A 25,247-nucleotide genomic window follows, 5' to 3' on the forward strand; every position below is an offset into this window, starting at 1 on the left:
GTGAGGATGCGGTATGCGTACCGTATGTAGATTGTAAAGGCAATGTTTAGTGCAGAATTTTCAGGGCTCAAGGATGTAATTATTTTTAACCCTACCAAAGGGATCCTTGAATAAACATATCCCAGGGTACTAGCTAGGTAGTATTAGACCACTTTCACATTTCACCAAAAATTTCCACTATCGTCCACACACCCACACGCATCATCACACCTGAAATAAAAAGATCCATGTTAAAGAGCCCTCTCGCTGGGCCCTTAGGGCATTGCAGTGACAGCAACACGAGGAGCAAAAGCCCAGTGATGAAGCATGATATCCATATGTCTGTGTGAGGGCAACCCTTCCTAATAAGGAGTATACTCCAACCTTTGACTATCCTTTTCTCTTTATAGGAACAGCCACACCTTTCTTTTCATAAACTTTGAGACATTGTGCAACACAAAGTTTGGGATAATCATGAAAATATGGATAAAACACAGAGGTTAAGTTAGTCTTTGTACATTCCTGAATTTTCAAACGTATGCCTGTAGGAGTAAATTGACAGGTAAAGGTCTAACGTCTGATAGACGCTTAATGGAAATAAGGCACAACATTGCAAGTTTAGCTGATAATATTTTTAGAGATAGTGCTTTATAATCAGGTCATGACAGCAAATTTAAAACAACATTCACACTCCAAAATTTACTGTACATTGGAGTAGGAGGATTACAAATGGTACTCTCTTCAATAGACAACAAACAAGCGGATGTTCTCCTACTGCTTTCCCGCTGACATAAGGATGGTTGATAGAAATGGCAGATCTGTAAAGATTTATGGTACAATATGTTTTTCCATTACTGGCCTCAACTGCGAGAAAATTAACAATACATACTATATCTGCTGAAAGGGGATTGATGTATTTTCCCATACACCATCTTGACCAAAGAGTCCTGGCTGATCTATAAGCTTTGGTTGCTCCTGGAGCCTAGGATTTTGTCAATATATTCTGAAGTCTCTGGTAAAATGAGAGGTGGAGGTTGGGCAACCGGTTATTTTCCATACTGACAATACCAGGGAATTGTCTAAAAGTAGATTGTGTGGATCACCTGAAGGGTCAAAAAGGAGGTAGGGGAAGGATGGAAGAAGGAAAGGGAGATATATTGTCAGTTCCAGGAGAGAAGTTAACCACACTTAAGACTGCCAAAAGGGAGCCACTAGAACAAGAGTTGATTTCTGGTGCCTCACCTGAGCCAAAAATCTGTTTATCATGATGAAAGGTGTATTTCAACAGCTGGGACCAGTCCTGTGAAAAGGCATCTAAGGCCAATGCTAAGGGATCTAGGCACCAACTGAAGAATATAGAAAGTTAATGGTTGAGTCCGGAGTCAAAAAGGTCCATAGGGAAAGGGACCCACATGAGAAGCAACAACTTGAACACTGAAGGATACAGTTTACATTTGCTTGAATCACGAAAGAAACGAGAGTGACAGTCTGCCAACACATTTTGGACTCCTGGTAAGTACCCTGTGCATAAAGACATTTTGTTGAGGAGAAAAAATTCCCCAAAACTTTTTGCTAGTTCTTCCAAAGGTTTGGACTTTGTGCCTCCTAATTGATTGCTGCACCTGACTGCAGATATGTTGTCCATGCGAAGAAGGATGGAGAAAAAAATCCTGTTTTGTTTGCCAAGCTTTTCATTGCAGAGGGGATTGCAAGCAATTCTAAACAATTGCTGTGGAATCTGGACCCTTCAGTAGACCATGTAACTCTAATCGAGATTTGTCCACAATGGGTGCCCCAACCTGTCAGGCATGCATCTGATTATAATATGTGATCTGGAGCTGACGCAATGATTGACCTGCCGTTTCAGGTATCTAAATGGTCTATCCACCATTGATGTTCTAGCTGGGACTCCACATGTAAGTTTACAGAGTCTGAATACACTAGGCCTCTGCGCAAGTGACCCATCTTTAATCTTTGAAGGGTGCGATAATGCAGAGGCCTTGGAACTATTGTTTGAATAGAAGAGGAGAGAAGCCCACTATTCTTGCCAGAGTTCTGAGAGAGATGGCAGACTTGGGAAGAGTTTGAATAATTTCTGATTTTATGGTCTTTATTTTGGCAGGAGGAAGATAAAGAGTGGTGGGAGAAGAAATCATTAGAAAATTCAAAAATTCTATTTTTTTCGAAGGGATTAGCATTGACCTTTCTGTGTTAATAAGAAAACCTAAATCTGAAAGAAGGGAACACGTAGTTTGAATCAGTGACTGTAGAGAAAGAATGCATTGACCCATGGATACTCTGGTAGTAACAGAGCGCGTTACAAAACAGCTAATAATAATAATAATAATAATAATTAGGAGAATGTTGTTTATGTATATTTTCAATCAGATGCCTGGAGCTCTGAGGAATGCTACAACCGGTTTCATAAATTTGGTAAAGCACAACGGGCTGACGAGAGACTGAAGGGAGAGCGGAATAATGATAGGTCTGTCCCTGCAACTGGAATTGAAGGCATTTTTTGTGATCTGGACGAATGGATATGGATAGATAAGAATCCTGAAGATCTAGCCGGACCATCCAGCTGAGCTGCATTAAGGAATCTCCGAGATGGACAATGGTTTCTATCTTGAAGTGATGGTAAACTACACATTCGTTAAAATATTTGAGGTTGATCACAGGTCTAATTTTTTTATCTTTTTTTGAACTAATAAGAGGAAACTGAAAACCCCTGATGGGTCAGGAGAAGTGATCAAAATTGCCTGTTTGAATAAAAGAGATTTCATTTCTAAAGAAATGAAGTTGTACATTTCCACTGTTTCAAAAGGAGCTGAGTAAAGTTCTATTGTGTAACCTTGCACTTTATAAAAAAACCCAGGGGCCCAAATGTATTGACTGCCATTTTGGAAAGGAATAAAGACAGCCGGCCTCCTACAGAAAGAAAGCTAGAAGAAAGATTTACTTGTTTGAGAACTGGATCTGGACTTTTCTTGCCTCAGCCATGGAAACCTTAGTCTCTTTATGGGTAGAATTGAGGCTTGTATTCCTGTGTATTGGCTTTATAGAAACCTGTGGATCCTTGATGTTGGTAGTTACAGCCGGTAAAGTGGCCCCTGCCTCTACCAGTCCAGGCAAAAGACACGTTGAGAAAAAACCTTTCTGATAGACTGCTTCGCCTTATCTGGGGAAGCAAACGTAGATATGTATTTACTCAGTTCCTTGATAAAGGAGGTACCGAAAAGGAGGGCTTCGGCTCTAATATCGGAGTTCGTGGCTGCTAGGTTAATAAGTTTTGGATCCAGTTTTAAAAATAGACCTTTTCTTCGCTCATGAGTTATGGCTGAATTGGCGTTACTTAGAAAGCAAAGGGCTCTCTGAATGCAAAGGGAGAGGATTTCTGGATATATACACGAGCTCGCTGCCTCCGACAGGGTGATTTCTAAAATCCCCCCATCTCAATCACTCTGTAACTCCCTTAACTCCTTCATTATTGAGAAGGTAGCTCTCATTAAGGCCAATATCCCTCCTTCATTCCCGACATCGATCACTGTTCACCCTCTCCCCTCTGCCCCACTCCTCACTCAGCTTCCCCCCTTGACACGAGACACCCTCCTCCCCTTACTGGCTCGGGTAAAATCGGGTTCACCCCAGGACATCGGCCCGGCATTTGCCCTGAAAGAGATCTTTTCGAGCTGCTACTCCCCTCCACTCACATTTATCAATCATTCCCTCAAAACCGGCATCGTCCCAAACGCCCACAAATCGGCAGTCATTATTCCGATCCTGAAAAAGGAAGGTGCCGACCCATCTCTGCCGGCTAACTACCGTCCCATTTCCCTTCTCCCTTACCTGGCGAAGGTCTCAGAGGCTCATGTTACCGGGACTCTGAGCTCCTTTGTGGAGTCCACTGGCCGCCTTTCCTCTCGTCAGGCAGGCTTTCATCCGCTGCACTCAACCGAGAAGGTGGTAGTTTCGGTGATGGACAAACTGAGGGAGGGCATTGACATTTTCCTCCCCCAGGCCCTGGTCCTGTTAGACCTGTCCGCCGCGTTCGACACGGTAGATCACGACATTCTGTTGACCCGTGTCGAGGCGGCGGGCATTGGGGGTACGGCCCGTGCCTGGCTCCGGTCCTTTCTAACGGACAGGGAGCAGGCCGTCCATCTGGCAGACTTTGCTGCCCCTCCTCGTAGAGTGACTTGCGGCGTTCCCCAGGGCTCCTCTTTGTCTCCCCTGTTATTTAATCTATACATCTCACCCCTCATTTTTTCTTTACAGCAGATGGAGGTCTCGGTGTTCAATTACGCCGACGACCTCCAACTTATTTTTAACCTCTCCCATTCCCCCACCTCTGCCCAGAATTTCCAGAGGGTGATGCTTTTCATCCAAGATTGGATGAACTGCAACCACCTCAAACTGAACCCCGACAAAACCGAACTGGTTTTGACTGGGAGTGGTTGCAGTCTTTGGTCCCCTTCCTTTTGGCCCCACTCACTTGGTCCCCCTCCCCTCCCGGTTCCCAAGGTCAAAACACTGGGCATCTTTATTAATTCCCAGCTTTCCCTTCACACGCAGGTTCACTCAGTGGTGTCCTCCTGTTTCTTTTCCCTTGGCACCATTCGTAAGGTTTCCCGTTTTTTTTCTGCTCCCGCCCTTAAGCTCATTCTCATGGCCATGGTGCTATCACGCCTTGACTACGGGAATGTGGTCTATAATGGCGCCCCAGACTACCTGATCCGCCGGCTTCAATTGATACAAAATCAGGCTGCCCGCCTGATTTATGGTCTCCCTAAATTTCACCATGCCAAACCTCTGTTGCAGTCTCTGCACTGGTTACCGGTGAAGGAGAGGGCTCTTTTCAAGTTTGGCTGCATCACTTATCAGGCTAGGTCAGGGACTGCCCCCGCTTTCCTTTGTGAAGCTATATCATCTTATCTTCCGGCCAGAGAGCTCCGCTCCTCTCACCAGGCACTCTTGTCAGTTCCCCGCTTCAGGAAGCAGAAGTCCGGGGGGACGAGATTTGCGGTTCTAGCTCCATCTTTTTGGAACTCGCTTCCTTTTGCCCTTAGAGCTTCAACCTCCTAACTGGAATTCCGTAAACACCTCAAGACCTTCCTGTTCTCCAGATCTCTAGCAGCCTAGCTTCCCTCTCTGCCTCTACTGGTTCACTGCCGTCTAGCGCCATGAAACCGTCCCGGTATAAGTGCGCTAAATAAATATTTTAAAATTCAAATTCAAATTCAAATATAGGAGAATTATCCAATCTGGCCGAAACCACCAAATCAGAAATCCAAGATAGAGGTGCCACAATGTCTAAGAATTTGTCCTGACAGTGGGACAATGCTTTTTCCATGCTTGGGCTGAATTTTGAGAAAAAGGTGAGTATAGACAGGTCAATGGTGAGAATAAAGCATATTTTGGAGGGAATTGAAGGGTCTTGGTTTGTTTATCCAAAGGCAAATGTAGCTTAGAAGCGATGTATTTGCTCACATGATTTGCCGCGGGAACCATTCTGTGGCGCTAGGTTGGTGAAATAAACTTGGGTCAAACATAGGGGAACCTTCAGTGTCCAAAACCGTAATGGCAGCAATCCTTAGACGAAAACAAAGGTTTGGCTGGTTTTTGAAGGAGGACCCCAATATAATTTTTGTCATGCTCAGAATCCATGTCACACATGTTGTCATCTGTGTCAGTAATGTCGGAAATTAGGATAGGAGACAACACCAACTTGATATTCTTGTTTTTGGTTTACATTTAGAAGTGGTAAAATAGCCTTATTGGTAGAATTAATATTACTCCCCTCCTTGGAAGGAGGCCTGGGAGGAACTGCGTTCTGTGCCAAGTGTGAGGGAGCCTCCCTGTCCACCAGTGGAATATTAACTTTTGGTGTGGGTTTATTGAAAGATGGTATACTATAAACCTATTGCTTTGCACTTTCTGCTTTCCCCCACATAATTAGCCAAAATTGTCTTTGACATAATGTTAATGACCACAGTCTCAATGCATTTAGTCACTTTATCCATTGAGGCTGCACCAGCCTGTTCCCAAGAAGACTGTATAAATCCACTAAAATTGTCATTAATAATGGCTTGTTCCAATGATGAGGAAAGAAAGGAAATCCATTTATTTCCATGACCAAATCAAATGTAGCTGTAAACCAGTAAAAAAGGGGTTAATGCAATAAGAAACAAAGTTCTCTGCAATGGGCAGGCAAAATGAGAGTGTTTAAAAGAAAAGGCAAACCCTTCTGGGAGAAGAAAAGGGGCATGTCAAGGAGGAGAACCACTCGAGAGTGAGGACCTGCCTCACAAAGGAGAAATACCGGCTCTGAAGCTGCCAGACGGGAGAAGAAACAGCAGACTTCACCGTAGTGGTAACAAACAACCGCAAAGGCAGCAGGTGAGAGCAGCGCTGCAAACTGTATTCAAGGCTGACAGGAAAAACCATCAACACGACTCCCACTGCGCCACCAAAATTGCGGTTGCAGTCCGAGTCAGGTAAAACACAAGGAGAATGGCGCTCGCAGCCAATGCGGCAAAGGGCCGACTGGGGGTAAAAAGCTGAAAGCAAAACTGTAGCAACCACAACCGTATTCATGAACTGCAACAAGGCAATATTATCATGTTAGATTTGGGGGTCTCTAGTTGACACAGGTAGGTACTTGTGACAAATAGGGACCCTTGCCTCTAGTCAGGGTAAGGGGGTACACTCCTAAAATAATCCCTGCTCATCCCCTTGGTAGCTTGGCACGAGCACACAGGCTTATCTCAAAGGCAGTGTGTAAAGCATTTGTGACCACATACAGTAATCCAGTGAAAACACTACAGATGGACACCACATGGTTGTATATTAAAAATAAGTATTCTTTATATAGATTTAACACAAGACCATAAACGACGACTCGACAAGCAAGATGGAGTCTAAAGGTTGGATGGAGAGGAAGATGGCGGCCGGCTGAGACGCTCGGTCGCGAGCTCCGGATGAACCAGAAACTGCATAGCCGATAAGCGCTTCCCAAGGCAGAAATGGGATAACTTCAAACGGCTAAAGACGCCGCAAAAAGAAAGGGCAATCTAAGAGCCCCCCAAAAAAACCTCCTATAACTCCCACAGAAAAACTCAACTGGGCAAGTTGAAAGGATCACTTACCTTTGTGGTGGGCCCGGCTGCAGCATCGGCGGCGTTCTGTATTGATGGCTTTGCCGTTTTTTTGATTTACCTTCCTTTCGCCTTCTGACGCGACCCAGCAGGCGTGCCGGATTCAAGCCCCTGAACAATAGCGAAATTGGGAACTTGTACGACGGGGTGGAGCAGAGACGTGACGCGGCAGAATTGTGAGGCCGCGGTCCGCTTCACGCCCGTTACCGGGCTATGGGCGAGAGCGCGAGACGCTGCCCAGAGCTGCTGAAAGACGCTTGGCGGGATCACCTTTCTCTTCCGGGGTAGGAGCGGCAAAGTCAGCAGTGCAACTGAGCGTGCTGCAAGCTGGAATCACCGACGGTGCAGCGCCGAGAGCATCGAACTGGGCTTCTCAGGAGCGGCTGCGAACTCAAAACCCCACGTACGTCAAGTGAACCCTCGAGATGAGCAAAACAATAACTCACTAGTTTTGACAGACTCATGCTGGATGAGTGAAAAAGGTGAAAAGGGTAGCCAACCCCCTAACTCAGTGGGAGTGCCTGGAGGAGAAGAGTTGCCACACAACAAATTGCCATACAGTACAGAAGAGGAGGAAAATCAAATAAAAAAACAAAGTAAGAAAGATCCCTCAATACATACTTTGGTTGAAACTTGCTGCAACTATATAACCTCACCTTTGACACAGGACAGTAATTGCAGAAACAGAAGGGAAGAGGGCCCCCCCCAATTTGTCTATGCAACAAGATCAAGATCAAGATTAAGGAAACCACTAGTAGAAACGGCCCCTTTATCAGTGCTAGGGAGAGCTGAACAGGGGGCTGGAAGGTCTTCATACTGCCTCAGGAATCCAAACCTGTCTAACCAAAACTTACTGCCAACGCTAAGAAAGTGCATGACCCCGAGGAGCACAAAGAAAAATCTAAAGCACCCTCCACGATTAGAGGAGCTATCTGAAAGCATAAAAATCAGATCTTCTTAAGCGAAAACTAAGGGACAAAAAATTAGGATAACACCGTCTTTAAGATCATACTTTAAGGTGCAACAAGTGGTGCAAATAAGAGGAGGAGGTCAATCCCCAGCGGCTAATACAGCAGATACTGTTCCCTTATCAGTTTTAGACCCTGATAGGCGGTATCTTAGCCCTACTTCTGAAGAAGAAGAAGAGGAAATCGCAGAAGAGAGGGCAGAAGAAGGAGTAACTATGCAGTCAACTTTGACACAACCAATACAGTCAACACAACCATTACAAGCCTCACAAGCAGATAAGAGCACCCCGATGGTGCAGCAAGCTGAAACAGAGGCAGACACAGAGCCACAAGAGGATGTATCGGGGCAGCATGACATGGACCAGATGGGTGCAAGTAAGACAGGAAGAATGATGGAGTTGTGTATGGACAAAATGATGGACAAAATACTGGGGGAAATTAGAGAAAAATGTTCAATATCAGAAGGAAATCAAAACAAAATCCAAGAGGTTGTTGAAAACCTAGATCAGAAATTAAATGAATTAGGGGTGAGAGTTACAGCTGTTGAAAACGAACTTGGATCTTTAAGTAAAAAGGTACATGTAAATCAAAGGGAAATACGACATTTAAAAGATAGCGAGAGAGCTATTAAAGAGAAACTTGAATCTTTGGAGAACCAGGGAAGAAGAAATAATCTCAGAGTGTTGAATGTTCCCGAAAATTTGGAAGGGTCAGATATTAAGGCTTATGTCGTATCTCTCTTAGAGGAGTTTTTTCCTTGGACAAAAGACTGTGATTTGACTGCAGACATTCAACGAGTCCATAGGGATCCATTTAGGAAAAGCAAGGAAAGAAAAGCCCCGAGGAAAATCTTAGTAAACTTCAGAACCCACTCCTTGAAAGAAAAAATCCTAAGTGAGGGACTAAAAAGTGGAACCCTTAACAAAGACAACTGGTCTTTTCGATTCCGATTAGACATATGCAAAGCCACACAGGACAGACAACGGAACTAGGGCAACTTATGCAGGAGCTAAAAGCATTGGGAGCGAACGTGCAATTGAAATTCCCAGCGGCTTTGAGAATAATGTGGCAAAATAAAATGCATAACATAAGGGAGCCAAAAGAGGTAGAAAACCTCAATCAACAAATAAAAGACCAAATCAAAATTGAAAAAGCCAGTAAGGAGTAATGCAGGTAGGAACTCTTACCTATGTAAAGACCATAAAAAGGACCTGGAAAATAATATGAAAAAAAAAATAGAGAAAACGGCTGTAGCGGAAAATCAAAACACAATATAAACATCTATCTACTAAATATAAAGTAAATATTGGGAAAAAAATGGGAAGTGCTTGCATAACAAAGAATAAAACAACTGGTGAAACGGAGCACGAAAACGGGTGGAAATACCACCTGAAACAAGAAAAAGGGAGGCTTCCTCAGGGTGGGGATTTCGAATCACACTGTATTACAAATATGCAAACTTTAATTGCACACGGGTGGGGAGCAAAATAGGGAAAAAAAAATGAAAAAATATCCTCAAAATTGGTAAATAAAAGGAATAGTACGGGAGTCAGACGGTTGTCTCAATCTCAACCCCAAAGCAAGACAATAATCCATACAAAATGGCAAGAGAAAAGATTGTAAAGATTCTTTCATGGAATGTTAATGGGCTTAGAACTCCCAAAAGGAGAAGAAGAATTTTGGAATACTTAAAAGAGATAGAAAGTGAGATCATCATTCTCCAAGAAACCCATCTTGTAAGGCCCGAATGGACTCAAATGATAAAAAACCTCCACTGGATCGGTACAAGCATACACACCTCACAAGATTGCAATATAAAAGGGGTGGCAATCATTATAAAAAAAATCCTTGAATGCTAAATTGGAATCCGAAGTAGTTGACAGCAAAGGAAGGTGGGCGGTGGCTAAAATCTGGATTGAGGGCTCTATACTCACGATTGCGGGATATTACGGTCCGAATATGGACGACCCAGCGCCTCTTCAAAAATTGTATTCAGAACTTTTGACATCTTCAGCTCCGATTATTGTAGGAGGAGATTATAATATTATAGCGGATCCTAAAACAGATAGATTGCCCCCAACAAAACAAATGAATTTACCAAAAATGAGGGAATGGCTAGGGATCTATAAAAAAGATCTAAACCTGGAAGACATGTGGAAGTTAAAAGGAGAAAAAAACTACCTGTATACCTTTCACAATAAGAAATTAGGCCATAAATCCAGAATAGATTTCTTCCTATTGAACAACTCTCTCCGGGACAATGTTAAATGTATCGAACATCTACCAGCACATTTATCAGACCATTCGGCAGTACAGTTAACTCTCTTACTACCACAAACACTCATGCCTCCCAGGTGGACTGTTGATCGATCAATTCTCAAGGATGAACACAGTGTGGACCAGCTCAAAACAACCTCCCTTCACTATTTTGCAGATAATGCTGTTGGAACGCCCAAAAGAATAACGTGGGATGCCTATAAAGCGGTAATAAGAGGTAAATTACTTAGCTTGGGAGCATACAAGAATAAGCAAAGAAGTAGAAGTACAACTAGGGAGTGGCACATCTTTAGAATCAAGAGAAAGATTAGAAGAGAAGAGTCGCAAACTAAAAGAGAACTTGGCGGACTATCTGGAGAATATAGTTCAAGATAAATGGGAGAATAGCAAATTAGCAAACTACGAGTATGGGGAAGGTTGCAGAAAAATGTTAGCCTGGAAAATGAAAACGGACCAAACTAGAAATATTATATTAAGTATCCATACTCAGGATCAATCATCAACTTGTTCAGACGATGTCTCAATAAGGCAAGAATTCTCAAACTTTTTTACCACAATATATAGAGAAGATATAAATCCATCGGATGAGGATATCAAGAAATATCTTGAGAGTGTACCCCTTCCAAGCTTGACGGAATAAGAAGTGGATTCCCTGAATAGTGAAATCACACCAGAGGAAGTAAGAACTGCTATAAGTAATCTAAAGAGAGGAAAAGCCGCGGGACCTGATGCGCTTCCTAATAAATTTTACATAGCATTAAAAGAACCATTAATCGAGTATCTAACAGAAGTAATGAATAAGACCTATTTGGATCACGATAAGATACCCGATTCATGGAATGACGCAACGATTAGTATTATATTAAAACCAGGGAAAAACCCAAAGCTATGCGAGTCTTACAGGCCGATATCACTACTCAATTGTGATTACAAGTTGATCATGGATGTAATAGCTAAAAGACTATCAAAAGTAATGTTGAAATTGATTAACCTGGATCAAAAGGGGTTCATAAAGGGCAGACAAATTCAGGAAATTACACATGAGCTAATGGCAGCAATCGATGTTGCTATCTGCGAAAAACTACCCCTAACGGTCATTAAGTACGATGCAGCTAAAGCTTTTGATCGTGTTAATTGGGCTTTTCTAAATAATATCATAGGAAAAAACAACTTAGGGAGAAATTTTGGCCATATGGTGAAGAAAATTTACACGAACCCAAAAGCGAGAATAGTAGTGAATGGGAATCTCACCAGTAACATCGAGATTCAGAGGGGTACTAGGCAAGGCTGCCCCTTGTCTCCGTTGCTTTTTAACCTATATATCGAACCCCTGGCCTGCTCTATCAGAAATCACCCACTTATAACACCCTATAAATATCAAAACTGGTCAAATAAAGTGGCATTATACGCAGACGACCTGATGGTGTTCACTGATAATTACAACTTCTCAAAATCAGCAATTGATGATACAATGAACAGCTTTGGCAAGGTTTCAGGATATACAGTAAGACAGAGGCAATGAGCTGGAACACTAACCCAAATTCATCTTTCACAAAGGACAAAATAAAATATCTAGGAATCACTATAACAAAATTGTTGGAAAAAAGTCCACAACTAAACCTAAATATAGTGGCTAAAGAAATGAGAAGACTCCTCAAAATCTGGTCAGGTCTACCGCAAATCCAATGCAATAAAAATGACAATCATTCCCAAATTCACATATCTCTTCAACACCATCCCGTTAGAGTTTAAAAAAGAAGCCCTAAAAAAATACAAGGAGAAATATCTAGTTTTATCTGGTCAGCAAAAAGTACAAGAATATCATGGAACAAACTCAGGAGAAGAAAGGAACAAGGTGGAATAGCAAGCCCTGATGTACATGAGTATTACAGATCTTTTCAACTTAAAAATTATAGAGTCATGCTAAGGGAACATCACGCTTACCCACATTTTCTACAACATTTAACGAAAGGAGAAGACCACTTCCTCTTCAAATTTGGTCATCCAAAATTTTTCAAAAAAGTAAAACTGAAGATCTTAAACAACGCTGTTAAACTTTGTAGCCAGATAAGAAATGTAGTAAAGATACCATATTATAGCAATATGGCCCCAATATGGGACTCCCATGGCACGCCGGAATGTTTAAAAGACTCGTTACCAATGCCACTTAGACAATCAGGAATTGAAAAATGGGGACAACTTCTGGTTGAAAATGCCTTAATATCTTGGGAACACCTGCATACAATCACAGAAGGAAAAGTATCAAAGTTCAAATTGTATCAATTGAGTAGCTGGGCCAACACCATCCCAAAAGGGGCAATAGACTTGGGCAACTTCGAAGAAGAAAGGATAAAAGAAACCCCAATAAAAAAGGAAGTCTCGAAATGGTACTGGGCTCTAATTGAATCTGGAGAAGAGGATTTAACAATACCGGAAAAAATATGGAGAAAAGACCTACCAAACGAAGACATGGATCTAAAGCTAATTTGGAAAAAATCAGTAGAAAAATGCTGGTCATGTGTAAAGCCGGCAGCTCTAAAAAGAAACCATATTTTTTCTATTCATAGAGCACACTGGACCCCAAAAAGACTGTCAAAATTTAAAGGCGCGCCGGTAAAATCATGTTTTAAGTGCGGAGAAGAGAAGGTGAATGATATTCACATGTTCTACTGCTGTCCAGCACTCGCGCATTATTGGCAAGAGATTGGTAAGACACTAACAGCGGTAATGGCAACACCTATAACTGTAAGTACGCTTTTAATTATTTTTGGGATCCACTCTACTACCCAACCAGGCATGATAAGGCTAAGTAAACACCAAGAAAGTTTAATATTTGTTCTGATTTTGTTAGCACGAAGAGAAATTTGCATTAATTGGCTAAAACCGGCACCACCAACCCATGAAAACTGGCTAAATTCTGTAATAAAAACCTGCAGACTAGAAAGAATAGGGAAACGCTCTAAAAGATCGCTATACTGGGAGATTTGGGAAAACTATATCACTTCTAGATGACAACCGAAAACCTTTCCTTTTTTTTTCTTTTTTGATATATTCCAATGATTAAAGCGGAGGCAATAATTCCAGGCAGGATTTGAACTCTGCCGAGTAGCCTTATAGGCTAGCTCTTCCCAGGAACAACGGAATTATTGTGTACGATAAAGGTAAACAGGAGTAAATTGACTGGTCATAATCAACATTTCGGGAAACTCGCCTTGGACCATCGATAGATACTCTGGGGCAGTGAAGGTACAGCTCTCGCAAAAACCGTCAAACTCCTAAACACCTTCCTATCTACATATTCCCAATATGAGGATAAAAAAAAAAGAGCATAAACAACAAAAATCCACAATACTGTAACTAAGATGGTAGTTTTAGCTTAGTTCTGTTCAGTTCTTAAAATGCGACACTTTAAGTCAATGTACCTTTCGATGGGGGACACTTCCACAACAAGCAATGTTGCAGCGATGGAAATGCGGCAAAGTTCGGGTGTAAAGAAATAAAGATGTGAAGATCTTCCAGATGCGGCATGCTTCTCCGACGATGTGAGAAGTCTTGGTTCGATGCGTCAGCTGCAGCGGTAACACCCTTGTCCAGCGATGCGACGGCAACAGCTTCGGCTGGGACACTCTTCACTGACGTTGCGAGAGGCTTCCACACAATGCGAAAACTACAGAGGCGACATTCAAGATGCAACGGCAACAGCTCCGACGGTGGCGCGCTTCTCAGTGGATGCAATGCGCTTTTCTTGATGCTGTGCAATACAAAAGCTACAGCGGCTACATCCACGATGCAACGGCAGCAGCAGCGATGGCGACACGCTTCTTCAAAATTGGGAGACACTCCTCTGCTTGCGGTGCAATATGACAGCTACAGCTGCGACATCCACAATGCGACGGCAGCAGAAGCGACAGCGACACACTTCCTCTTCGTTGCGAGATGCTTCTCTCGATGCGGTGCAAGACGACAGCTACAGCAGCGACATCCACGATACAACGGCAGCGACAGCGACACGCTTCTTCCTCTTGAGTCGTGCTTCCAGCTCCTTGCGACACACAGTCCCTCAGAAGGCCCAAAACAGCAGCAGGCACTTCCCAAGGAACTCTGGGGAGCTGGGGGTTGAAGTCTGTTGTCCCTGAGACTTCAGAAGGAGGCAAGCTTTGTTCCAAGCCCTTGGAGATCCTTCACACGTTGAAAGTAAAGTACACAAAGTTCTCTCTCCTCTCTTTGGCAGTCAGGCAACCACTGCAGGCCAATCCCCCAAGCAGCACTTCAGATTAGGGATAGTCTCTCCTCAGTTTCTTCAGGTTCCTCTCCTCGTTAAAGGTTTCTTCTTGTTTGTCCAGAAGTGAACTAATTTCTTGGGATCAGGGTCCCAATATTTATAGCCCAAAATCATTTGTCCTCTGAGAGCAGAGGGGCCTTTGCGCAGTCCAAACCAGTTCTGGAGCACTTTGTTGACAAGACTCCTTCTTTCCTTTCACAGTGTAGGGCAGAAACATCAGACGCACCACAGGAGGTGGAGCCAGCATTGTGGAGGAAAAGAACAGCCTTGGAGCACTTTGTTGACTTGATTCCTTCTCTTCGTTCACAGTGCAGGGCAGAGACATCAGACGCACCACAGGAGGTGGAGCCAGCATTGTGGAAGGCAGGCACAGCCCTATTCAGCTCCCAGGTGCAACTCCTCCCACCCATCTAGATGCAGATCTCCTATTCACCACTGGGCTGCCTCATTATGTCTCCTGGAATTCCCCAGTTCTGTCACTCAAAACTCCAGACAAGGAATACACAACCTAGCAGAGGCAGGCTTTTGATAGTTAGACAAGAATATACCTACTTTCTAAAAGTGGTATTTTCAAACACAGAATGTTAAAACCAACTTCACTAAAATATATGTTTTATCATTCTGAGTTCAGGCATACTAAACTCAAATTTTTACCTTGTTCCCTGAGTCAGTTAGGATTATAAAATGTAACATTCTAACTGCCCATTCTAGCCTATGGAGAACAGGTAGCCTTGCAATAGTGAAAAACTAAAATGGCTGTAATTCACTGTTAGGACATGCCACACACATCAGGGCCTGTCCTACCTTATACTTACAATGCACCCTGCCCTTGGGCCTACCATAGGGGTGTCTGATATGAAGAAAAGGGAAGGTTTAGGGACTGGCAAGTGGGTGCACTTGCCCAGTCAGCATGGCACTACCAGACTGCACACAGGCTCTGCAATGGCAGACCTTAAACACATTTTACAAGGCTGCTTCTGTGGGTGGCACATCCAGTGCTGTAAGCCCACTAGCAGCATTTGGATTGACATGCCCTGGTAACACTTAGTGCACTGTACTAGGGTCTGACAAGTAAACCAAATCAGTCAATTATGGAATCACCAATTCATACATCAATTTATAATAGGGAGAGAATATGCACTTTAGCACTGATCAGCAGTGGTAAAATGCCCTGAGTCATAAAACCAACAAACACAGGTCAGACAAAATACAGGAGGAAGGCAAAAAGCTCAGGGATGACCCTGCAAAAAAGGCCAAGTCCAACAAGTAGTTAATATTTGAAAACAGCATTTAGAAAAGAAAATACAAAGTATAATGCGAGCAGCAAGAAAAGAGAACTGTTCGCAGTCAACTTTGGTATTATACATGGCTCTTCTACAGTGTTGGTCAGTAATTACTCTACGTTTTTGCTCTGAATTGGCTACTTTCTGCATAGCCTCATGGAATTTGTAGTTTTCTTAGTTTTATCTTGACTACTGTTACTGGATTAAAGTAAGATTGGAAAGCATAATAGAAGCCCCTTGTCTTGCCATAAAATTGAGTTTTTAAAAACAAATTACATTGATATAACAAATTACATTGATGTAAAATCTGAATATTCATTACGCAGTCTAACGAGTGAATCCTTGCAGCAGGTGGAATGGTTTGATCTCAGCTACAACAGTTGCGAAAAAGGCAGGCTTCGTTTAGAACAATACAAACCTTTTTGCCAAGATGTATTTAATCTCATTGACTGTTTTTTTTCTTCTCTTAGAGGCTTTGACAGAAGCGAGCACACAGGTTGCTGCTGATCTCGAAAGATGGTGTTAGGAATGTCAGTCACAGCTTTCTCACTTTGCTCAACCTGCTAAAAAATACAACTTGCCGTCACTTTACACATCGTTAAAAATCACAGAATCACCAACACCCCTTCCTGTTCCTTTGATGATAGTTCCGACTCTAATAACTAACAGGAGCTGGCAGCAACTTGGCGTGAAATGGGAGAAATAAATTCATATGCAGTCTTAAAAAAAAGAAAAGGGGTACATGTTTCTTATTGCCACTCTAGATTACTTTATGAAATACTGTAAAATACCAAATTATAAACAGAGCCACTAGAATGATGTCATGTATTCTACATAATCCACCTTTCCTGATTTCTACAAAAAGCAATTCAAGCTCAAGCAAGTTACTAAAATAAAGAAGAACACTTGGTGCCACGCTCTGGTCGACCTTTTGCAAATGTTAATTGATCATCTTTAAAATGCTGGATGATGTATTCACTTGCTAAATTGGCAATAATTAGGTGTTGCATTATGCTGCTTAATTTCCTTTTCCTTTTCGGATAATTTATTCAATCTTGCCACATAATCTGGTTTTCCATGCAGAGGCGGTTGACAAAGATAAAGAGAGGTAGGGCGGGTGGAGGGGTGCGGATGGGGCCACGTGATGGAGCACGCGGCTGGGGTGTTCAATAATAACAATAATGTTTAAAAAGACTTACCTGGTGCTGCTGGCCACCTCAAGCTGAATTGGCCCTCTGCACTGAAGTACATGGAGGGGAGGGGAGGAGTATCTCAAATTCTGTCATTAGTTTAAAAGATCAAGCACACAGGCAAAACTGGACAAAGGTGATACCAGAGACTTTTTTAGATAGCCAGTATGCAGATGACTCCCTGCTCTGTTTGAATATGGAATCACAGAATAAAGCGGTTTTAGATGCCTTTGATGAGCAAACAAAACATATACTTAACAGCATAACTATTAATAGCAGGCCCAAGGGCACGAAGGAGATAAGGTGGTTTGATGGTATGTGCTCTGGGGCCCATAGGAATGTAATCTATTCCCTTAAGCAATTCCAGAGGGGTGAGGCAACGGTTAGGTCTTCTAGGAAGGCATATAAACTCGTAATCCAACAGAGGAAGATGACTATTAGGGCCCAGGCATGGGAGGACCTTGATCGGGGCTTTTGTGTCGACAGACAGCAGAATGTTTTGGGAGGTAGTGAATAGCCCCCTTTTTTAACACATAGCAAATGCCAGAACAGATTGTAAAGATAGAATCTCCACTTTGAAGGGATGTATGGTGACGATGATGTAAGAGGGTTTGACTCACCGTGGGAAACTGGTACAGCTTGTGTCCCATTGCATTTTAATATTGAAGAGGTACATAAAGCTATCCTGGCCAGAGACGGAGGAAAGGGCCGGCCTGATGGGGTTCTGGCAGATTTGTATAGAGCAGACCCTCTGACCTGGGCCAGGATACTGACACGAGTATTTAATGCGGCCTGTTCTTGTGGCTTCCCCTCTTCTTGGTCGATGGCCATTATAATACCTATTTTTAAAAAGGGCTCGAAGGATGACGCAGCGTGTTACTGACCAATGTCTTAGACCCAGCGGTAAAAAACATGGGGAAAGTAGTCCTGGACCGGCTATCCTCCTGGTTAGATAAGTATGAGTTTATCTCAGACCTCCGTTACTGCTTTAGACAAGGTAAAGGGAATGCTAGATCAGTACATTAACCTACATCTATTGGTGGGGAAATACACAATAGCTAAGAAGGGATCCCTGCATACTGCATTTATGGATCTGACACTAGCATCTGACCATATCAATAGATCCAAGCTATGGTTGGTTCTCCTGGGGCTGGGTGTGGATTTAGACCTTGTGGCTTTTTTATATTTTGCCCATAATAATACAAAGGCTGCGGTGAGATATAACAAGGACGGTTATGTGTCAGTTGACTGGGAGGTCAAGAGAGGGTTCAGGGAAAGGGTTATTATGGCTCCTCTGTTGTTCATGCTGTAGATTACCAAGCTGGGGGTTATTCTTTCGGCAACTAGTAACGACACCACGACAGCTGGCTCTAAACTTATACCCACACTTTTGTATCCAGATGACACAGTGTTGTTTCCCAGGACAGGTGTAGGTCTCAAAAAACTCCTTGATGCTTTTATAGATTTTATGGATTTGCTTGATCGAGCAACCAATTTTTCTAAATTACATACTATGACAATTCGCACTAATAAGGCTGTTAGGTGTAAGTTTGTTTGCGGGGGTAGAATTAACTAAAGTCCCAACCTTTCCTTATCTAGGTATGTTGTTTGTCGAGAATGGGTCAAGGGTTGCGCAGAGAGCACACAAAAAGAATTTCCTGGCAAGGGCAGTGGGGGTTACTATAGACTTTGCTAAAAGACTGGGGACAAAGCCCTCTCCTACACTGTTAAAGGTGAACAGAGAAAAATGTATTCCTATGGCCACCTATGGTTGCGATGTGTGTGGGTATAAGGATGTGAAAGACTTGCAGGTGGTGGAAAACACATTTTTTCGTAGGCTCCTGGCTGTCCCCTGCTGCTCCCCCGCCTTTACGCAGCATGAGGAGCTTGGTATGGGATTCATTTCTGATAACACTACAGTTGCACCTTTAGTACACTGGTTGAGAATTTGGTCTTCCCCAGTCCCCACCTTCAGTCAACTTGTTATAGTGGACTGTATGGCTCTCGAGGGGGCCTTGTGTATCCCATAGCTAAGGTACATATCGAAGCAGATGAGTTGGCTAGGCTGCTTCGATTTGTAAATTAAGCCCAAATCATTACAATCAACTGACATCAGGAACATTAAATACCAGTTTCTGGCCAGGCAGCAAGACGAGAGGGAGGGTACAGATATTGCTATGCCCATGGTAAGAATTTACATCACCCTTAGCCCAAGCCCACTGGCGCACCCCTACCTGTCTCTTCTTAATACCATTTATCACTGCTTTTTGCTAACCGGATTCAGACTGAATCTTATTCACTGGTTAGCAGCTGTTCCAAAAGGCTTTGCGAAGCCTGGGAATTTAAAGCCATGTCTATGTGAAAACATTTCCAATCAGGACAGTTTGCACTTTACTCTTTTTTGTCCATTTTATGTCACTCCTCGTAAAAAATACATTCTTCTGCTCATGTCATTTTTTTCATGCAAGGCCATCTTTATTATAGCTACAGAAACTTTCCTTACCCACGGTTTTCTTTGGGGTTGCTACTTTCTTTTCAGCTGCCACAAGAACCAGGAGAAAGATGCTTTCTGTCTAGCTGAATTTGCACTTTATCTGATGAACTTTAGTTTATCCAATACGTTGTTACAAGCTGAACTGTCAAGGTATGTATTTTTGATAATATTTCACTATTTTTGTAAATTTGGTTTTAGGAAAACCTATATGGGCAAATTGTATTTGTTATGTATTTTATTATCCTTTTTATGTCTTGTTTAAATAACTGTTGTTGGTACATTTATTTTATTTTATGTTTCTGCTTTTATGGCTTTTATTAGCCGAAAAAAGAATCTCTTACTGACTGACTGACTGACATGTACACTTAAAAGTGGAACAACCACTCCTCCTCCCCATCCCATGGACCTGCCCCTCCCTACACATGCTGCCACTGCTGCATAATTCCGGTGGCCCTTATTATAATCTTTAAATCCGTGGTCCCTATCATCTTGGCCATATTCCTCTTGTGAATGCTGCTCCACAGACACATATGTATCGCTGTGTTTAATTGTCTGCTGGGAACATTTTCACGGAAACAAAGCACTTAAAGATGTTCAAGCTTTGAGTAATAACATTGTTAACAGTTAAGCCGATAGTGATACAAACAATTCCTTATTTACAATAATGCATTGGAAGGTATTAAAGTGTGTTCATGCTGGGGCACTCTATTCTGCCTCAGTCATCCCAACAAGAGAGTGCATTTCTGTAATCGAATCAACAAACGAGCATTTAATTGTCATCTCTGGCGAAAAGACACTAACATTTTTTTGTGGAAGTTTTAAGGAAGCTCCTTGACGAATACATTGAAGATATCCCTTTGTAGTTTGAAGCATGCATGAACTCTGCTGCCAGTAGGAGTAATCTTCAAAAGGCAAACATATCGACTATTTGAAATAACAGAACAGGCTCTCAAAAACTAACCTGATGACGCCTAAGGAAAAACAAATATTCAATGTTAAAACATTGAATTCTTAGCGGAGTACACTTATAACTCAGCCTGTCTTCTGTCCCCACAGAAAGGCACATGAGCCTGATTGCTAAGGAAACATTTACAGATGAATTACTACGTATATATGTGTATAGGCTACAAGAAAGCTCATGTTCAAAAAGACACAAGGAATAGTTTACAACAAGAATTGAAGTATGGAACTTGGATCCAATATGACCCTAAATATTGTATTTTAATCTCAAATGCTGAACTTCATTCAAAGAGATTGCATTTGTAATTTACGAGGCCTGCAAAGAAAAGGTTAATTCATAAAGCATTTTTGTTAGGGGCTATTGCATGTCATTTGATATCAGGCAGTGCTTGGTGAAATATCTTTAACTAAATATTATGATGGTAGATTTCTAGATGTGACAATATGTAACAAGAATTCATGAGCATATTTAACCCAACAGACTACATGTAACAAGTTTCAAGTTTATTTATTTATGATTTCGGAACTCGAATGAGATCCACATAAGAGATTGAACAATTAGATACAATTACATACAATCATGGATAAAATACAGAATCAAAATTAACATTTCCAACCTTTTAATATAAAACTAAGAAACTTTTTAAAAAATTAAAAATTTATAACAAAACATTTTATTGGGGGGGTTATAGATGGCATCTAAAAAAGAAATAGCAGAGGAAATGCTTAATTGGAGACAAATAGGTCTCAACCACTTGCGCCTGAACGCAAGTAGATCCGGGCACACAAAGAGGACATGATTAATATCCTGAGTTGAATTGTTACAAAGATCACATAGAGCTGAGGAGCCGTACCATGTATGTATATGTATGTATGTATGTAAATGTATAGGCATTTATATAGCGCACTACGTACCCGGAGGGTCCCAAGGCGCTTCGACCGCTGCGAAACCCTTCCTGGCTTCCCTGAGAGATGGTCCCTTAATGGGTATCTCCAGGGTGAGACCAGGCATCCCCGGCGGTCTGGTGGGGCCGTTAGTGAAGATGAGGCAAGCTAATGCCCAGAGTTGCCGAGTGTGATCGCTGATCAGAGTGGGCACCGAGGCGAGAGAATTATCGAGTCCGCTGACCCTGGTCCAGAAACCTGCCGCGCCGGGAATCGAACCCTGGTCCCGGGCCGTCCTCTGCTCTCGGGTCTGCCGCCTCTAACCAGTGAGCCACACTACTTCACTCTGGACCATCTGGACCATCTGTACCATCTGTACCATCTGGACATCAGAGAATTCAATGGAAGTAGATCCTGCCTCAATAAAAAAAAGAATCGCCAAACTCCATGAGGGAGGTTCCAGGTGACATATGGTTGGGCTTTTCTCATTTGGCAGGTATCAATAGCCAGATAGACACCTTTTTAGGTCTCGTGACCTATCAATGCGCATGCACATTGAGCGGAGCGAGATATAAAGGGGCTTAAACAGAGCTTACCGAGATCGGGCGATTCCATGAAGTGCCCGTGAAAAGCTCGCTCAATGCGCAGGTGCATTGCCATAAAAAGCGCATGCACCGACACCAGCCTCCCTTCCACAGTCATCCCCCAGCGTGCGCTGTGCCAACAAGCCTTTGAAGTGAAGCTTAGCTTCACTTCAAAGGTATCCGCTACCCCCGCCCCCTGCTTCACGCGTTTCTCGCATTTCTCCTCCCTCCCTCGCCTCCCTCGCCCTTCAGCGTGCCTTTTCCTAATGTCCAAAGAGTCTGTGGCTACGTTTCTCCTCAATGTCCTTCCTTCTGTTGTTCACCCTGCTCCCTTTCTTCCTTCGTTCTTTCCTTTCCTTCTTTGGGCCCGTCAGCCTCCATCCTTTCTTTCCCTCTTCCTTGTTTCATCTAGACGGACTTTCATCTTTTCCAGATTATTTATTTTTACAGTTTATTTATTTTTTACAGTTTGTTCCCGTGTTGTCAATAAGTGTGCGTTGTCTGGGGGATGGTTTGAAGTAAACCTCTGATGCTGAGGGCCAAACCAGAATAGATTGCAATGTGACAACATGTTTATGGATGACACATATATATGTGTATTCAAATTCATGTTAACATGTTACAGTACTCGTGTGGCCATATGCACTGTCTTTGCACCTTGGATTTCTGCAGTTTCTCCATCCCGCAGCCCCTGCTGCTTCACACCCTCATCGCCGCTCTCCCCCCTCCGCCCCCTGCTGCGGCCGTGCCACATTTCTCCTCCCCACAGCAATGCCCTCCGTCTTGTTTTTTTTTTTGTATTGGGCATTCTATTCCAAAGTGATGATTGTTAGTTAACTTCAGCTACAAGTTTTTGACTTCACCAGTTTCAGATGGATGATAGGTTGAAGAGGCTTTCTGGGTAGGATTCGATCCTGTGATGTTGAGTCTGCACACAGATTTCAGCAATGGGCACTGTGCGTGTTGAGCTACCTTGCTGCTTCCCAAGTGCTAATGTTGCCCACAGAAGGCGCTTTGACCAGCAGACCTGTCTCATCCGTGGGAGGCAGGCTTCCTCTTCCTTGCCAGCTAGCAGACAGTCATTACCTTCAATGTGCAGTTCTCATATCTTAAAATGCAAACGCAGCAGCATTTTGCCTTATCAAGCAGCTGAAGTGATAACTCAGACGAGGTATTGAATAAATGGCGCCTCCTTCCTTAAAAAAAAAAAACACTTCTGCAAAAGCAATCCATCTGTACTCGATGAGGTGGTCTCTGAGCAAGATCCTGGCCCAGGATCTGTTCTTTTCTCGTGCCAGTTCTCACAGTAGGGGAGAGGGGGGACTGCAACAATGGACAGCACTCTAATTATTCTCAAAACCTGAAAAACGCCTACTACAATGTGCTTTGCACTGGGTGCCTTGAACTTTTGACTGCACTTTCTCTACTGCAGTTGTGTTCTTCGAGTGTTTGTGAGCCGCCCAGCACCGCTGCTCCGCTCTGGTGAGGCCCCTTGCAGACGGCTGCACCCAGATGCCGCACGGGGGTGTATTGCTCGACCCTCCCCTTCGCAGGCCTTGTTATAATTATTCAAAGCTGCAAGCGAGCTTGAGACTTGAAATGATTCAATTATCTCGACCCAGACGGGTGATTTGAGGACGAAGGCCGCTTTCTGGTTGCTTTGCAATAATATTGTTTTACCCGAATGCTCCTCCTTTTAAAATAAGCACTTGCTGAATTGTGTTACTTGCTCCAAAATGCTTTTGTTAGCCCAAAGTCGTCTTGGTAAGGGAAAAGGATGCCCTCGCCTCTTGCTATTCCGTTAACTTCTCTGCTATATCTAGGGCCTTCGAAACAGTTTTTTGTAACCCGCTACAAAAAACAGCTTGTGCTGCCAGTTCCAATAAAGTCTTCACCAGCCCGAGAAGCTAGCAAAGTTACTCCTCTCTGGAATAGTAGGGGTGGACAATCACAAGTCTAGAAGCGAAGTGAAAGGAGTGAACTAACTTTCAGCAGCACTGGTTCTCTTAGTTGAGGTGGCATCCGCATCGTTTTGTTCTGCGGGTGCAAGTTTAGGGCTCAAATATTAATATGAAGCTTGTTCATTTAAATAGTTGGTTTAATAACCACATATTCGTGCATGTGCAATAGTGAGTGCCTTAAAACCGATTCTGAACTCTACTGGTAACCAACCGATGAAGACTGTGAAGGGCTATTGACACACACTATTTTTGCCCCATTATCAAGAGCTCCTGCGGGTTAAATGTATTTGTTTCAGTCATAATTGACTTACATTGTCGGATTTTCAGCCATGGTTGTTTTGGCAGTGGTACAATAGTGGACCTGAACAACCACACACACACGACCACACACACACACCACAAACACAACCACACACACCACAAACACAACCACACACACACCACACACACAACCACACACACCTTCACACCCCCTCACACACCCACCCACCCTCACACACCCTTACCCTCACCCCTCACCCTCACACACCCTCAGTCACCCTCACACTCACACTTCCTCACCATCACACACCCTCACATCCTCTCACCCTCACAAACCCTCACCCTCACCCACCCTTGCACCCTCATCCGCCCTCACACCCTCACCCACCCTCACACCCTCACTCATCCTCATCCCCTCATCCTCACACACCCTCACTCACCCTGACACCCACACCCCTCACAACCCTCTCACCCTCACTCAGCCTCACACCCTCACCCTCACACACCCTCACCCTCACACACCCTCACCCTAACACCCCCTCACTCACCCTCACACACTCACACACCCACTCACCCTCACCCTCACATCTCCTCACCCTCACACCCTCACCCCACTCAGTGCTACAACACATATTGTGTTACAATAGGTGTCACATTTGCGAAAGATAAAACTATTGGCATTGTAAATAACAAAGCTATTAATTTCGCTATTTTCAAAACAAGCACATAAATAAAAAATGTGTCCTTTACAATACCAATAGCTCAAACTTTCCTAATGCGATAACTATTGCATTGCTGTGCTTCTCTCCCCTGCTGCACTCTCCTGCTCTCTAGAGATGTGGCCTAACAACCAGAGCTGCCATCTAAGTCACGTAAATACAAAACATGTTGCATTCCAAATGATATAGGTGTCACATTCGCAAAAGTTATAACTATTGGCATTGTAAATGACAAATCTATCAATTTAGC

General features: G+C 43.1%; 1 protein-coding gene across 1 annotated transcript in view; it reads right to left on the bottom strand.

Annotated features, from left to right (window-relative positions):
* The window catches only part of LRRIQ3 (leucine rich repeats and IQ motif containing 3), a 544,377-nt gene that overhangs the window by 78,995 nt on the left and 440,135 nt on the right, over positions 1 to 25,247 (bottom strand). Inside the window, 1 exon segment of the mRNA XM_086953864.1 lies at positions 16,362 to 16,519. Coding sequence (XP_086809990.1) covers positions 16,362 to 16,519 — 158 coding nt within the window.

Source organism: Lissotriton vulgaris, chromosome 1_1, assembly GCF_964263255.1.
Source record: "Lissotriton vulgaris chromosome 1_1, aLisVul1.2, whole genome shotgun sequence".
Lineage (NCBI taxonomy): Eukaryota > Metazoa > Chordata > Amphibia > Caudata > Salamandridae > Lissotriton > Lissotriton vulgaris.